General features: G+C 41.3%; 1 protein-coding gene and 1 non-coding gene across 2 annotated transcripts in view; one reads left to right on the forward strand and one right to left on the reverse strand.

Moving 5' to 3' along the window:
• Positions 1-1,654: 1,654 nt before the first annotated feature.
• Positions 1,655-1,722, forward strand: LOC138066397 (U6 spliceosomal RNA). The gene has a single exon (XR_011139835.1). It is a non-coding gene; the product is annotated as a U6 spliceosomal RNA (small nuclear RNA).
• Positions 1,723-4,232: 2,510 nt separating this feature from the next.
• Positions 4,233-16,829, reverse strand: part of LOC104149479 (chloride channel protein D-like) — an 89,602-nt gene continuing 77,005 nt past the window's right edge. The window contains exons 14-16 of the mRNA XM_068932750.1: positions 13,229-13,325; positions 12,127-12,222; positions 4,233-9,989 (exon numbers count right to left, since the gene is read on the reverse strand). Coding sequence (XP_068788851.1) covers positions 9,729-9,989; positions 12,127-12,222; positions 13,229-13,325 — 454 coding nt within the window. The 3' untranslated portion in view covers positions 4,233-9,728. The remainder of the gene's footprint in view (positions 9,990-12,126; positions 12,223-13,228; positions 13,326-16,829) is intronic.

Genomic DNA, 16,829 nt, shown 5'->3' on the forward strand with positions numbered 1-16,829 from the left:
TAGTCCAAGGTAGGCACCCAAAAGTCTGTATACAGCCTGAGCTTGCAAAGTAGTCAGCGCTGTTTCAGGACATAGTATTTCTGCACGCTGAACAGCGCCTCCCTGCTCCTCATGGTTGTGCCCTCTGAGCCAACAGCATGATGCTGCTTCTGTGAGCCTGAGAGCAGGTGCTCCACAGCAGAGATCAAAGAGTGAGCACAAGGCAAAATGTTCTAAGGCAGTCAAGCAGCAGGACCGTGGTCACTATTTTTAATAATCTAGATGTCATGCTCAGTCTGTGTGTCCTAAGCTGCTCCAGAAGATTGGAGGAGCAGTTTTGCCAATGCCACAACATTAAAGACAACATAAATTATTCTCTCTCCAACTTAAAGGCCACAAACACAAGCCTGCGCTGCTGAGACGTTTTGAACCATCTCAGCCAGGAATTTGTTTTTCAGGGAAAGTGCCCCGCTGTACATACAGCCTTAAGTCTGCTCCCTTTTGAGGTGTTGTCTAAGCTCTTCCTCCAGCTCTCATTCCTGAGTTCGCCTATACTTTTCCTTCTCTAGCTACCTCATGGTGCTTGCTGCCTTATTTTCCATCCCACATGCTGGAAGGACCCCATTTTCAACATTTACTGTGGATCTCTTCTTTGTTTTCTTTGGTCTTCCATCTTCATTGCCACCAACATGCAAACAATTTGAGGAGAATTCTTTTCGGCTGAAGGAAGCAACAGAACGAAGCAGGGGATAATAGATGCAAAATGAGTTTGTGTGGCTTAGAGGGGTTCCGCATCAGGCAGAGGTAAAGTACTGCAACAGCAAACAAATACAAAATCAATTAACTCGTCCCAGAAAAATTACTGAGGACTACATGAGAAAAAAAAAGGTAAAAAAGGTAAAAAAAAAAAAAACACAGCCTGTCGAGAAAGCCAGAGAGACTGTTGACAAGTGAGTTTATCATTCTGTATCCTGCCAACCTCCTCTTATTACAGCATCCAGCAACCATCAGCCCACCCAGGTCCTTCTGTCAGAAGAGCTGGATGCTGTAACTGAAAAGTGTGGAGAGAGTTGTGGAAAAGGTGTCCAAACCCCAAAGCCTCACACACAGCACCTTAAGTTTGACTGAGTAATTTCCAAAATCATGGCCAGACCCTAATGAATAACTTTTCAGAGTAATTTTGTGAATGTTTCTGTTAACACGTTGAGTGTATAATCTTAATTTCTTCATCTGCCGTTACCCTGGGCTAATAGGCATTATATTTCTTTCAAGAAACAGCAGAGAACAATGCTGCTGCACTCAGTCAGGGGCATCTTCTGGAAGAAGGAGGAAATCACTCTTTTCCAAGAGCAATTGAGCAACATTTCAGGGAAAAAACGTCTGGAGTGCAGAACAGGTCACGGAGAGAGTGGAGAAAAGCACAAGGAGGAGTCCGCAGCACCAGCAGTCAGGGGAGTTCTGAGAAAAGCAGAGGACACACACAACCAAGTGTCCAAGCTGATGTAAAGATTTCTCCTGGGATGCTGGAGGTGATTGTGAAGACTTTGCTGCAATGCAGGAAGCCACTGAAAGTTGTGGACTGAGAGAAAGACCAGAACTTAAGGATAATACAAGTAGATAACAGGGCAGATGACATAAATTGGTTACAAACCCTTTTTATCTTCTAATGAAACTCATGCTCACTTCAGCAGCAGATATACTAAAATTGGAACAATACAGAGATTAGCATGGCACCTGCACAAGTTTGGAAGGGGAGGGCAGGAGCGGGAGGAGGATAAGCAGGAGTTTGGACTAGATCACCTCCCGAGGTCCCTTTCAACCTAAGTTATTCCTTGTTTCATGAAACTCACCTTCCTAGATTCAAGTCTTATTCACGTTAAAGAGAAGGTGTAAGAAAGATCTTCCACAAACCTTTGGCTAACTCAGACCAATCTATCCAGACTGATTAAAGAAATATCATGGTATTTTTTTGTGAATTCTGTTTAATTTGTTGGCATTTCAGACAAATATTACTCCTTCCTATTTGTATGTCGTCTAAGACAAAATTATCTTAGACTCTTGATTCACCAAGCTATTTTAATCCCCTTCCGTCTATTCCTCTGTGCCCTGCTCTCAACCCACAATTTGTTTCCCTGTCCTATGGCTTACCCATTGAGGACTGAAAAGGTTTCAAGTGGTAGCCATATAGTTGCAGGGTAATGAAACTCAAAACACACGTATGTTCTGTTTTCCTTTTCTTCCTAAATGGCAATGTATATCTTTATTCAGTCCCCATGTTATCTCCCTACTTTCTTCTGAATTACAGATGATAGTAGCAGAATGATTAGGTTCCTTACCTGCAGATGCACACACACATATTCACATGTATACATATACACTCATAGCAGACAATCAAGTCTTGTGCATTTATTGTTTCCTTTCTTATGCTTTCATAGAAAACCCATACCTCATGCATTTGCAATGCAGTGATTCAGTGCTGGTCCCATCCTTTGCTCTGCTGACCAGCTGCAACCTGTGTACTCTCAGGGAGGCATCCAGGCTGCATTCTAGCTGGGGACACCTACACAGGACTACAGAGCCTCCTGCCTAGGTGTAGTCCAACTTCACAGCCCTCTCTGTTGCATGACTGTCCTGTAAAAAGCAAGGACAGCCCTATCACACTATGTGCGCTTCTCTCTTGTGTGTCAAAGCAGACAAAATGTGAGAGGTCTAGATACGCACCACACATCTTCAGTGGACCTGCCATGCCTTCCTTTGGTTCTAGCCTTTATATATACAAGAAAGAGAATAATAGTGAGCAGAATTGGAAGTCAGGAATCCTAGGTTCTCCTTTTAGATTTGTCACAGACTCACTTTCTAATCCTCAGCAGGCTACTTCATATTCACATCTCAGCTCCACCATATACAAGAGGGGTGATTATAGCAACATCATAGCAGAAGCCACAGGACTTCATATTTATAGAGCTCTTTGCAAATACAAACAGCACAAAAACATAAATTATTTTCTGTATCCTCTTCAAAATAAAATATGCAGAACCAAGTAATTTCTCACAGTTTCTGCACTGGCAAGGAGTAGGGAGTGGCCTCAAGTGACAAAAGGTCGAGCCTTCGCACAGATCTGTGATATCAGATAAACAAAATTTGCCAGTTTAATGAGTTACTGCAAGTTAGTCAACCGTTTTGGTGCTTTGGCCCCCCCGCAAGTGCACTAACCATTGATTACAGTCACACGCTACCTGTTATTCTGGTTCATTCAGTACCTCAGTACTCCACAGCAGTACCTCCTCATGTGTTTGAACCGTGATACTGGCATTCCCACGCCACACAGTGTTAGACAACCAGACAACTGTGCTGATCACATATTTCCTCTTTACTTTAATAGGCCTTTCAGGAATGAACAGGCATTCCCTTGTATACTACCATGGTTCCCATCACTTGATGGTCACACTTAATTAACCACTAGTTTAGGAGAGAGCTGGTTACACTTCATTTCATTAAGTGATTTCATGATCACCAGAGATGCACTGACAGCTCCATTAGCTGAAGCTCTGTGAAAAAGGGGTAGCAGAGGCAACAGTAACATTTTACAGCACTTCCTTGCCAGTGATTTTCCAGGCACTACTAATTACAGAGTACAGCTAGTTATGCTTCCATTCCTATTTAGGTTTTCAGCTCAATGGTCTTGAAGCAAGATAGACCATAACTATTACTAGTACCTTTTTCAGTTTTGGTCCCTAAGTCCTTAAAGTCATCATTTTTATTTAAAATGTGTACTAAGCATTTCTTCATCTGTCTTTCCTCCTTCAGCTTCCTTTGCTCGTGGTCAGCAATTAAAAATGTAACCAAAAAACAAGTGGAAAGCAAGGAAATGTTAAAAGGTTCTACAGCATAATAAACTGGGCAGTTTAAGAACAGCAGGCAGTTAATTCTAAAATACATAAGTATCACACAACAGAAAAAACACCACTAATGTTTTATATATTAGCAAAAGAATATGCACATTACATGACACCTGTAAAACCATACCCTAAAGCTGTATCCCATAGAAACGATCCTTCTTACAATAGTTTATATTCATTCATAACAATTTGTAATGGACACACATTCTAATTTTTTCTAATGAGAAAGAAATTTTTTTAGTTCAATGGGGAGAATTTTGCATCACTATACTTCAATTCTAGATCGAAAGTTCAGTCTGCCTGAATTTTAAGACATACTTGAGTTTAAGAGAAAAAAAAAGTGTTAGGAAAACACCATCATAAAGTAAGGTGAGATGAAAGAGGTACAGAAGCATAGCACAAGCCAAAAATAATGCCAATTACTTTAATTTTGTTTAAAGGCTTTTCTCTCTTTCCCAGAAATTTGCGTTCACAAATTGTGAAAATTCATAAACAGTTTGCATTTCATTTAGAACTAGCATCTTTGCTCTAAATGTCTACTCTGTCTCAAATCATGATGAAATACCAGAAAATTTACTATTCACTATAAGCACACAGGAAGAAAAACAAAAATAGCTTGTGCCAAAGAGTCAAACAACGTGTCTACTTGTTACTGCCATTCTTTAGAGACCTATTGTATACAAAGATCATGAGAATCATGTGTTGATGAAAAGCTTCCCATAAATTTAATCTGTTTTCATTTTATGTGTATCACAGAATTGTTTAGGTTGGAAGGGACCTCTGGAGATCATCTAGTCCAACCTCCCTGCTCAAGCAGGGTCCTCTAAAGCCTATTTCCCAGGATCACATCCAGGCGGGTTTTGAATATCTCCAGCGAAGGAGACTCCACCACCTCTCTGGGCAACCTGTACCAATCCTCTGCCACCCTCACAGTGAAGAAGTTTTTTCCCAGGTTTAGCTGGAACTTCCTGTGGTTCAGCTTATGCCCATTGCCTCTTGTCCTGTCGCTGGGCACCACGAAGAGTCTGGCCTCATCCTCTTGACACCCCCCCCTTCAAATACTTGTACACATTGATGAGATCACCTCTCAATCTTCTCTTCTCCAGGCTGAACAGGACCAGCTCTCGCAGTCTTTCTTCATAGGAGAGATGGTCCAGTCCCCTCATCATCTTTGTAGCCCTCCGCTGGACTCTCCCCAGTAGCGCCAGGTCTCTCTTGTACTGGGGAGCCCAGAACTGGACACAGTACTCCAGGTGAGGCCTCCCCAGGGCTGAGCAGAGGGGCAGGATCACCTCCCTCCACCTGCTGGCAACACTCTGCCTAAGGCACCCCTGGATACCCTTGGCCTTCTTGGCCACAAGGGCACACTGCTGCCTCATGCTTAACTTGTTGTCCACCAGCACTCCCAGGTCCTTCTCTGCCGAGCTGCTTCCCAGCAGGTCAACCCCCAGCCTGTACTGGTGCATGGGATTATTCCTGCCTAGGTGCAGGACCCTGCACTTGCCTTTGTTGAACTTCCTGCCGTTCCTCTCCGCCCAGCTCTCCAGCCTGTCCACGTCCCTCTGAAGGGCAGCACAGCCTTCTGGTCTCTCGGCCACTCCCCCCAGTTTAGTATCATCAGCAAACTTGCTGAGGGTGCACTCTGTCCCTTCCTCCAGGTCATCGATGAATATGTTGAACAAGACTGGACACTGGACCCAGGACTGAGCCCTGGGGGACACCGCTAGCCACAGGCCTCCAACTTGACTCTGCGCCATTCACCACAACCCTCTGAGCTCGGCCATCCAGCCAGTTCTCAATCCACCTCACCGTCCACTCGTCTAGCCCACACTTCCTGAGCTTACCTAGGAGGATGTGATGGGAGACAGCGTCAAAAGCCTGGCTGAAGTCCAGGGAGACAACATCCACTGCTCTGCCCTCATCTACCCAGCCACTCATTCCGTCATAGAAGGCTATCAGATTGGTCAAGCATGATTTCCCTTTGGTGAATCCATGCTCACTACTCCTCATCACCTTCTTGTCCTCCACATGCTTAGAGATGACCTCCAGGAGGAGCTGTTCCATCACCTTTCCAGGGATGGAGGTGAGGCTGACAGGCCTGTAGTTTCCTGGCTCCTCCTTCTTGCCCTTTTGGAAGACTGGCGTGACATTGGCTTTCTTCCAGTCCTCAGGCACCTCTCCTGATCTCCACGACGTTTCCAAGAAGATGGAGAGTGGCCTAGCGATAACATCCGCCAGCTCCCTCAGCACTCGTGGGTGCATCCCATGGGGGCCCGTGGATTTATGGATGTCAAGTTTGGACAAAAGATCTCTAACCCGATCCTCCTCAACCAAGGGAGAGTCTTCCTTTCTCCAGCCTTCCTCTCTTGTCTCCAAGGTCTGGAATTCCTGAGGACTGGCCTTAGCAGCGAAGACTGAAGCAAAGAAGGCATTCAGCAATCCTGCCTTCTCTGTATCCTTTGTCACCAGGGCACCCGCCCCACTCAGCAGCAGGCCCACATTTTCCCCTAGTCTTCCTTTTGCTCTTGATGTATATGAAGAAGCCCTTCTTGTTGTCCTTGACATCCCTTGCCAGATTCAATTCCAACGGGGCCTTAGCCTTCCTTGTCGCATCCCTGCACACTCTGACAACGTCCCTGTATTCCTCCCAAGTGGCCTGTCCCCTTTTCCACATTCTGTAGACTTCCTTCTTCTGCTGGAGTTTTGTCAGGAGTTCCTTGCTCATCCAGGCAGGTCTCCTGCCAGCTTTGCTCGACTTCTTCCTCAGAGGGATGCACTGCTCTTGAGCCTGGAGGAGGTGATGCTTGAATATTAACCAGCTTCCTTGGACCCCTCTTCCTTCTAGGGCCCTACCCCATGAGATTCCCCTAAGTAGGTCCCCGAAGAGGCCAAAGTCAGCTCTCCTGAAGTCCAGGGTTGCAATCCTACTCATTGCCCTGCTCCCTCCTCGTAGGATCCTGAACTCCACCATCTCATGGTCACTGCAGCCAAGGCTGCCCCCAACCTTCACATCTCCCACTAGACCTTCTTTGTTCGTTAGTACAAGGTCTAGCATTGCACCTCTCCTCGTTGGCGTCTCCACCACCTGAGTCAAGAAATTATCATCAATCCTCTGCAGGAACCTCTTTGACTGTTTGTGCCTAGCTGTGCTGTCTTCCCAGCAGATGTCAGGGTGGTTGAAGTCTCCCATGAGAACCAGGGCCTGTGATCGTGAGGCTACTTCCAGCTGTCGGTAGAAGGCCTCGTCGATGACTTCCTCCTGGTCAGATGGCCTGTAGTAAACCCCCACAACAGTGTCACCCACGTTACCCTGCCCTTTAAGCCTTACCCATAGGCTCTCAACTTGCTCTTCATCCACCCCGAGGCAGAGCTCCATACATTCTAGTTGCTCCCTCACATAAAGAGCAACTCCACCACCTCGCCTTCCTGGCCTGTCTTTCCTAAAAAGCACATAGCCATCCATGACAGCATGCTATTAGTAGTAGTATCATGCTAGTATCATGCTATTATGCTTTGTGATAAGACAGGTTTTTGTCACTGGAGTCTAGAATATAAAGAAGCCACTTATTTCAGGAAATCCTGTCAGGAATTCTGTTTCTCATGTTTCTCATTTTTTTTATAAAAAAAAATTCATCTAGCTATGGAACTAGATTTAACATATAGAAAAATGTAGCATGCCTTCATGTGCCAATCTCACAACATAGTTTTCAGAGTTTCCATGTACACTGCATGAACTTCTCCTTAGATATTATGCTTGTCACCAATAGAGGGAAAACAAAACCAAACAAAAAATCACAACACTTTCTATCAGTGGCCTCCACAAAATATTATTATAAACAGTTTATATTCCTATAATATTTTTCTCACCTATACTTTTCCCGGCAACTACGGTGGACCAACTTCATTGTTCCAATTTTAAAGGCAGAATAAATGATATACTAAGAACTTAGATGACCTGTTCAAAGCCACGTAATGAGTCACTGATACCCTGGCTCTGCCTCCAGCCCTCATACTCTGCAAAGTACACCACAACTGCAGTTCATACTGAGGCATTTAGCCACAGATGCTGTCAGCAAAAAGAAGTTACATTACCCAGGTCTTAGTAGGGTGATACTTTGTGTACTCAAGAAATCAAGAAAAAGGAAATCAGCAATGGGCTTTGAACCAAAAACACAAATTCACAGCAGGCTTATTTCAGATTTGGTTCATCAAGAGAAAAAGACATTCTCGCTGCCTTTGGGGAAAGTGCTAGAAGTTTCTAAATTAGATGTCCTGTTCTGCTAGCACACAAGAAGCCAGTAACTCCAGACTGATCTAGCCCTAACTCCTTTAACAAAAGCTTTGCATACTTCAGATAGGTGAGGCATAGGTCAATAGTGACAAAGACCTTATTAGTGTATTAATGAATAAAATACTACTAACTTTAACAGGAACTAAATAAAAATTCACCTCAGTGTCTCCTGCCTCGATGATCTGCAAGACATTTCTCATCCTGTATATGACAAATTTAAAAAGCCTTTCTCATGTACCTATATAAGCTTCTGGGCTGCCAGGTATTTGCGTTGCCTTAGACATGTAAGTTTAAAAGGGCTATGCATTCTCTTTGGCGCTACAAAAGAAACATTACTGTTAACAAAGACAAGATCCAGCAGGGAAAATAGGAGAAAATCCAACAAATCTTTGATTTGTAGGAGACTTAAAGCTGCATGATTCAAATACCAGAAATTTATTTTCAGGAATTTTGGCAAGTTTTTATAATCAGTAAATTATTACTAGTTTTCCTTGGTATTCATTATAACAACATTAATAGTGGTGGAGTCCTTTGTACATGTTAGGTTTTAATATCCAAATCTGTGGGAATCCCTCTGGTATTCCACAGAATAAAATTAATCATCAATTACATAGTCAAAGAAGGGGATCTAATAGTCTCTTTATCCAAAAAATTGTACACTTTCATTTATTAACAACTAACACTTAGCATTGTTTCCAAGGTTTCAAATAATCTATGACTCTAAAGTCATGAAGAATTATTTACTTTGTGCCTAGTTTCTAAATGTGCTGCTATATACACAAAAACTACTTCCAAATTTACCATGATCATTCCCCTATTATTTGATTTGCCCTTTACCTTACTGCACATGAACTTCACGAACTAAAAATATTACTATATCAGGTGGGTGGAGAGAAAGACAGCCTTATTCTAGGAGCTGCAGACATTAGAAGAAATTAAAGCAGCAGAAAGACATGTCAAGTTGCTATCACTGTAAAGTGTGATGGTTATTTGGCAGAAGCCCCACAGTCAGTATCTTTCTCTTACGGACAATTCTCCCTTTCAGTTTCTAACACACGTAGGCCAACTGGAAAGCCCAGTCCCATTCCTTTCAGGTGCCTACCCCTCTCTCAAGGCAATATTTCCTCTCAATTAAACATATATATATTTCATCATAAAAATGCTGATATGGAAACATTCTCCTTTTCAACAGCCACTTACGTACTCAAAGGTTGATTTACTCCTCACTAAAAAGTTGTGCCAGCATAACTTTGCTGCTAGAGGTTCTTGACATTTTTTCATTGTGGGGCACATTCACAGCGTGACAAAAACATTCTTGACATCCATCCTTCACATCTGATTTTGGATATGATGGATAAACTCGTAAATTCCTAATTTTTTTCACAAGCGTTTAAATCAATGGATTTTTGCAGTCACTAAGCAGTTGAAGAGACATAGCTCTGGGCTACAATCCCACAGGTCTACATACAGCAGCTTTTAAGGATCTCTTGTCCAGAAAAGTGGAAAAGCTCTGATTATTTTTTCCTGAAGAACAAGGGCTCGAAAAGAAGTCATGAAGCCTAAGAACACATGCATTGGCCTGATCTTCTCTGATCCCAGGGCTGCTCACCCGCATCAGGGCTTTGTGGTGCCAGCTGGAGCCTAAGCCTCTCCTCCAGCAAAAGAGGCATCAGATCCTTCCTGGTGATTATCCCAACCACTCGGTTCTGCAGGTCAACAACAGTCAGGTGCCGAAGCCCCAGGGTGCGAAAGATGACATAGGTGCGTTGCAGCGAGAAATGAGATTGAACTGACATTGCCGATTTGTTTATGTATGGATCCTATAAGACAAAGAGAGAGGACATAGGGAGGAGACAAAAAATGTGAGTGCACCTCTGCCATAGGGGTGGCAAGGGAAGGGGGAGGAAGGAGACTGGGGAGAGAGAGGTAGTAGGCAAGAGGGACAGGAGTCAGTAAGAACATTCATTCTTCTCCTCCTGTTCTCCATCCCCAATTATACCTAAAACACCAGGAAATACCAAAGTACAAAAACACTTTCTTTTTTGCTAAACCATCAGGTTCACTCTAAATAAACTATTATGACTGGAACATATCCAAATCTCACAGGCTGGAAAAGCAAAGCTGAGCTCCATTGATATGGTCTGAGTTCTTATTTGGAAATAGTCAATGACCCCAATATTTATTAAGTCTTAAGATGTTTTATAGCTGCTATCTCATTACACAACCATTTATGACATCCTGTAAGATTGTGCAGTAAATGCTTATAAAAGTTAGTTCACACAGAGACATAGACTGCAAGAAAGAGGATAAAGAAAACAATCATATAGCTCTGAAAAGAAGAGGGTCTGCAAGTACTAAACTCTGGTCACTGAACACAACGAGCGCTATAACTATTTCTTGATATGAACAGAGCCTAAACCCATTTTATTGTTTTCCAAGCTGCTCTTTATAGTTTACATAGGTGTCCACTAAGTTTCTACTTTTTACTTAATTGTATAGTGTCTTACTTATGACCTGGCTAAGTTCTGTCCAGAAAGGTATATTTTGCTTCCCATAAGTATGCCTTCCCAGCCAAAGGAAAAATGAAACAAAGATATGATAAAATAATATAAATAAATGCACAGGATAGAGGGACACATCAGTTCTCCCTCTTTCATAGCAGGACTAAGGAGACATTCAAAGGCATAATGAGGTAAAAAAAAAAAAATTAAAGATAAAAAGGTATGCTTTTTCTATACCACCTATACATTTGAGGTGGAACTCACTGTCACAGGAAATCATTAAGATGAAGGACTTAACATTATACATTTATATGGATAACAGAAAAAGAGTTTTCATAACAGAGTTTTCAGAGTGATAATAACAAGATGTTGGAAGGGATACTAAACTTTGTGCTTCAGGGACTATATCCACCACTAAAAAGTTAGGTATCAGCATGAAACATAACTGAGTGGAATAGGTTGTCCAAAACAAAAAGGTAATGTGACCCATTAGCTTGAACGCTAATAGGTGGTCATTTAAGAGCTGGATTATACTCCTGTGTATGACTCCTCTAGGCTTTTGGTAAGCCATGTGTCCTCTCTCCCCTCAGTTTCCCCATGTACATTAAAAGGAGACTGTAAAGCTACACTAGATAACGGATATTAGGAATATTGTGTTTTTGTAACCTTCCTCTGGTTCCAGCTGTTCTCAAAACTAGGAATCCAGATTAGATGGCTCTCAAATGCAGTTCTGTCTTCATTGTAAAATAAATCATGAACAGGAGCAGTTTTTTTTTTTTTTTTTAATAAAACCCATGCAAATTAGGCTATGCTCTGGGTTACCTAGTTACCACAACCCCAGTTTCAATGCTGTAGACTGGAAATTCACTGAGGCAGAAACTACACGTATTTTGTTTATAACATATTTATTTTAGGCCTTGTTCAGTATACCAAACACATTATTGCTTTTGGACCCAGTATTTTAGTACAGTATTTAGGAAATAAATGTGGCAATGTCATACTGGGGAAGGGGGGAGGAAAGGAGGAAGAAATATAGCTTTATTTGTAAGTTGATGTATAGGCACTGCACCCTAATGGAGACTGAAAACTCAAAAGCATTGCTTTATAGGACTATAAGAGCCAAATAATGACATTTAAATGATCTATTCCATTAACATTGTATCATTTTGTCAATCTGGAATGTATTTTAATCAAAAGCCCCCTTGAAATGGTCTCTTTTGTTGTATTTTCTTTTTGGCTCATTTTATCAACATCTGTTATGTTTATACAATATGAATTAAAACTTCGGAATGCTGTTTGTACTCAGCTACTTTTGTTGAGAATGTAACGTCCCAGGATTGGCAGTGTTTATGTAAATCAGTGCGGCTGACACAGCCATCATAAACAAATGAGAAAATATAACAAACACATTGTTCATGGAGGAAATGTTTGTTTTTAGAGTTGGCTTCAGTCTTACCAGATTGATGAAGAGTTGCTGATACTGGGGATCTGTAGTGTAGCGATTCAGCAGCATGGTTAGACGCGACAGATTGGGCAGCTTCTCCACTGTTATCTGGAATAGGCAAAAATCCATTTCTCTTTCCTTCTGTGCTGCACATTACAACCCAATGTCCAAAAGTTTTCTAGTTTCACTCTAAGAAAAAGTTGTCTAGCAGAGCTATGCTGGCAGAGCTTGTCCAAACTTTATAAATTCTTTTGCCAGTAAGGCTTAAACTACCTCTTTATCATAAAACACTCTTTACTTACAAAAAGGATTCGTTTTTTTGTTTTTTTTTTCCTTAGCATAACTATATTTTAACTACACGTTACAACAATGTAAGTTATATTGGCTTAGGGGTGAGATTTTTCACACTGTTACTAAGCGATAATTGCATGGTGGAATAGTGCAGAAAAATGCAACAAAACTAGCATCAGCCATCAGCTGAACCTTCCACAGGAACACATATTTGTATTCTGACACTTCATCCCATGCATAATTATGCCCTGCTCCTTCTCAACACAGTTTTGCCAGTAAAATTTCCATGTGCAGACCAAGCCTCAGTAATATATGATGGCTTTCCAGTTGTGCCTGTATAAATTGCTCAAAATTCCATTACCAGAATTGCTTTGGTAACACATGATTTTCTTTTACCACACTTCATGTTTACTATTCCTAAAAATCCTTTATTCATCTATCAAAGGGAAGAATGCTACACGCTTTTCAAGTTTGAAAGCTGTTACAAATATTCATCATTCACAGAGGTGTTAACCCATACAGAATTAAATATAATTCTTCTTCTATCCACAGAGTTGAGAGAGAGCAGATTATAATAGCCCATTTAAGCAAAGAAATTCTTTGCCACCAGTCCTGCGCAACTCTAAGGCTCTGAGTGGCATTAGAGTTTATGACAGCTGTTCCTGGCAAGTCTCTGGCCATCCCTTAATTTACATTGTACCTGACCACTTCTTTCTCTCAGCCCCACATATTACATCATCTCTTCATTCATGGAGAAATCATTCTAAATCACAAAACGTACACACTGATTAAATCAAGAAATGACTGAAAGAAAAGAGGTTACCTTCTGGTAAGAGAGAGCATGGGAAGAGGAAAAAAATTCATAGTTAGTCTCTGGTTCAAAAAGATGCTCATTCTCCAGCAGCATACATAGCTCTAACCTAAAGGAGAAAGAAAAAAAAAAAAGAGAGAGCGCAAGAGAGAGAGAGAGAGAGCGCAAGAGAGAGAGAGAAAAGGACTATATTATATAGGCGACTATATTATATAGGGAACTATATTATAAATTTAAAAAGCAAGCACACAATGCTTTTTCCATCAGCTCTGTGATGAATTATTGATGGGCTCATTATATAAGATGATTTATGATGAATTATTAGTGGGTTGACCACATATTTTGCCTTCCTAGATTTCCATCACCAGCAGCTACCACTCACAGGTGGTTTTTGATTTTGGTTTGGCTAAATAAATCTATAAGACATCACGTATCCTACATGTTCTTCTTGGCCTGCATCAACCTGATAGCAAGAAAAGCTCATGCACTGTCTCATCTGCATCCAACATGACGATATCAATAGTAAGCAGATACAACTATCATAATATAAGTAGATAAATTGTTGTTCCTTCTGATGTCATTTCCTTTTTAAATAATATCTACAATAAAATACAAGATCCACAAAAAATTCATATCATATTTTAAATTAGCTGTGAAACCTCCTCCCACAGTACTGCACTCTAGAATTAAGGTATTTAATAATCTTGTTGACTTAGTCATGTGGAAATAGTATCTTTATCAATTATTACATCATTTTAAACCTTCTTTCTTACTTACTCCACAGTGCACATACAAAGCCCTGACTAGTAATATATTCAAATTCTCATTTATATCTCAGTGTTTCCTTGCTTCCCCCCACTTCATCCATACTATCACGTCCAGTCTTTTAACTGATAATTAGATAACAGACACCTTGTATACCACCACAAAGCTTTTTGTTTTGCAACATACAGCACTAACATAACATTAGTCCATGATTACAGCCAGGAGCTACTTCAGTAGTACAAAGATATGCAGCGTTCTGCCAAATGACACGCTTGAGGGAACCCAAGGAGACTAGACTCACCACTATAACCGGGACATCAGGGAAATGAGTGAGGTACAAGGTGACTTTTCTGACTAGAACATAAAGAATGAGCCGGGAATTTTTCAAATAAATATTTCTATATTAGAAAATATTGATTTGTTTAAACCAAAACTTGTTATAGCAATTTACTGGTTTTAACACAATGTCTCCTGGGAAAGATTAGCCTGGTTCAAGGTGGGATTAGCACTCAACAACAGAGGGCTTACACAAGGAAGACCTGCCTGCCAACACAAAAAGCTGGTGGTTAGTTCCCTCCCTAGGGATAGGACATGGAAGAAGGTTCAAGCCCTTTCTCCACACTCGCCTTCATAACAAGCACATTAGTGGCTATGTTTGGCAAGTATGTCTTAATTTCTCCAGTTGGAGGGGTTCCACGCTGAACAAACAGGAATCTGTACAACTGGGTCTCCCGCATTCCCAGTGGCTGCCCTCACCAGACTATTTGCAGGTCCATTATTTTCTTTCCAAACAATCTCCCCTTCACTAGAGTATTCTGCACTTCTGTGTCCTGCATTTGATGAAACTGAATCAAAGCCTTAAATAGCGCAAAAAATAACGGTAATCTTATTAGGAAATCTCATTGAGCTCACACACCCCGAGACGTAACATTAAACTAATTTCCAACATATTACATGTGTGAAACTGCAGACATTTCTGGTCATTTATATAGCTCCACCTTTTATCCAACTTAAAAACAGGATATTTTGTCTGTATATCTTTGTATTTTAGTTCAGATCAGGAACACTCTTTTGAAGCAAATCACCTACTGTGATTTAGTTAGCATTGCAGAACAGTCTCAGAGCACATAAAATGGATTTCTTTCAAATGAAAGATGACTGAAAGATGTGCTCCAGAGCACTTAATACACTGCAGCCTCTCATAGGCATTCAGTTTACAGGGCCTAACTAGAGCTGGTCTGAACTATTTCTCAAAACACCTACAGCAAGGACACTGAGTCCTCACCACCAGCTGTTTCACTCTCTAGATCCACTCTTTCAATCTGCATTTTGTTAATGCAGACATGGTCTTTGTCTTTCATCTGAGGACCTCAATGAGTTTTATAATTAAGTATGCTTGTGGGCTGGGGTATAGTTATAGTCTTTTTACAGGTGAATACCCAAGTTTGAAAATTGCTTGTGGAAGAAAAACAATGGGGATGAAAATCAGTCACCTGCTCCCACCTTTAAAACACAACCCACTCTCAGGACAAACATGGAATTCAGTATCATTCATAACCATTACAACTTTCTTTGTCTCAGTTTAATAGTTTATTAGCTTTGTTTTTCATTAAATCTCTTTCGTGCTACTAAGGAGAGCACAACACTGCAGCAGGCCTCAGAGCTAACCGCTGCAGTGATCTCTGTAGTCAATCATTGCTGAAAAATCTACGGAGCAAACACGTCCCCAGGACTAACATCTCCCATCTTGGGAAAGGCACTGACTTGCCCTAAGTCCTGCCACGCGTTCCAGCATATGAACATGTCATGTAGACAGTTAATGGACTTCAGGTGAGGACAAGCATGAGAACACACTAAAAAGAACAGTATAGTCATGCTTCAACAGACAAGAGTGTTCCCCTCAGGCTACTTTTGGATGAGGAGAGGGAGGAAGATACAGTATACTTGGAATGCATTCAGTACAGCAGAGGACATGGAGAAGTTAATCCAGTCATGCCCTATAGCTTACCTTTGGTGTGTTATACACTGTTCTGCAGGTCTCTCTACAGCTTCACATTATATAGTCTTTCACAAACTGGTCTATAATGGTTCTAAGTAAAAATAAATAAATATACAGATTTAAGTTCTGCTCCTAGACAATCACACCCAGCTTCAAAGGAGGCAATTTCAAGGATGATGTCTCGGCCTTCAAGATTTTAATCCTAGCATGAATATATAGACTTCAAGTGCAAAAGTTATGATCTACCCTGATCCTTTCCCACACTCTGTATGCTCAGGTCCTAAACACTGTTCAGGCCTGTTCACAATCCTAACTTAACCATTTTCCTCTTTAGCATCACAGGCTGGAAGAAAAGAAAAAAAAATAGTGACATTCACCACGAGCTTAAAGAGCAGAAACATTTGCTCATCACCAGTGGTTTGTTGGCTGGGTTTTGGCAGCTTGCAATTTGCTCAGCACTGCTCTTAACTAAACCCAGCAGGGAGTCACTTAACAGGGCTTTAGGAAGTGTGAGAGAAATTTGGCCACTCTAAAAAAAGTACACACACACACAATGGAGGAAATCGTTGGAAAATTTCTGATAAGAATCCAAGCCTATTAAAAACTGCCATTTTCAAGAGAAAAATGGACATATATTATTGCACTTGGGCTTCCAGAAGTCATGCTTCAGAGGTATAACAACACCACTCTTTGATGTTACATACAACATCTTCTCTATCACATCATCAAGCCTTAGAGAAAGCAGACCAAACATGTTTCTTGCACTATTTTGCGGGGTTTAACAGGAAGCGTTAGGATTCAGACTTGGACTCTGCAATTGTTCGTTTACTCTTTATTTATTTAAGAAGG

The sequence above is a fragment of the Struthio camelus genome, chromosome 2, assembly GCF_040807025.1.
Source record: "Struthio camelus isolate bStrCam1 chromosome 2, bStrCam1.hap1, whole genome shotgun sequence".
Classification (NCBI taxonomy): Eukaryota; Metazoa; Chordata; class Aves; order Struthioniformes; family Struthionidae; genus Struthio; species Struthio camelus.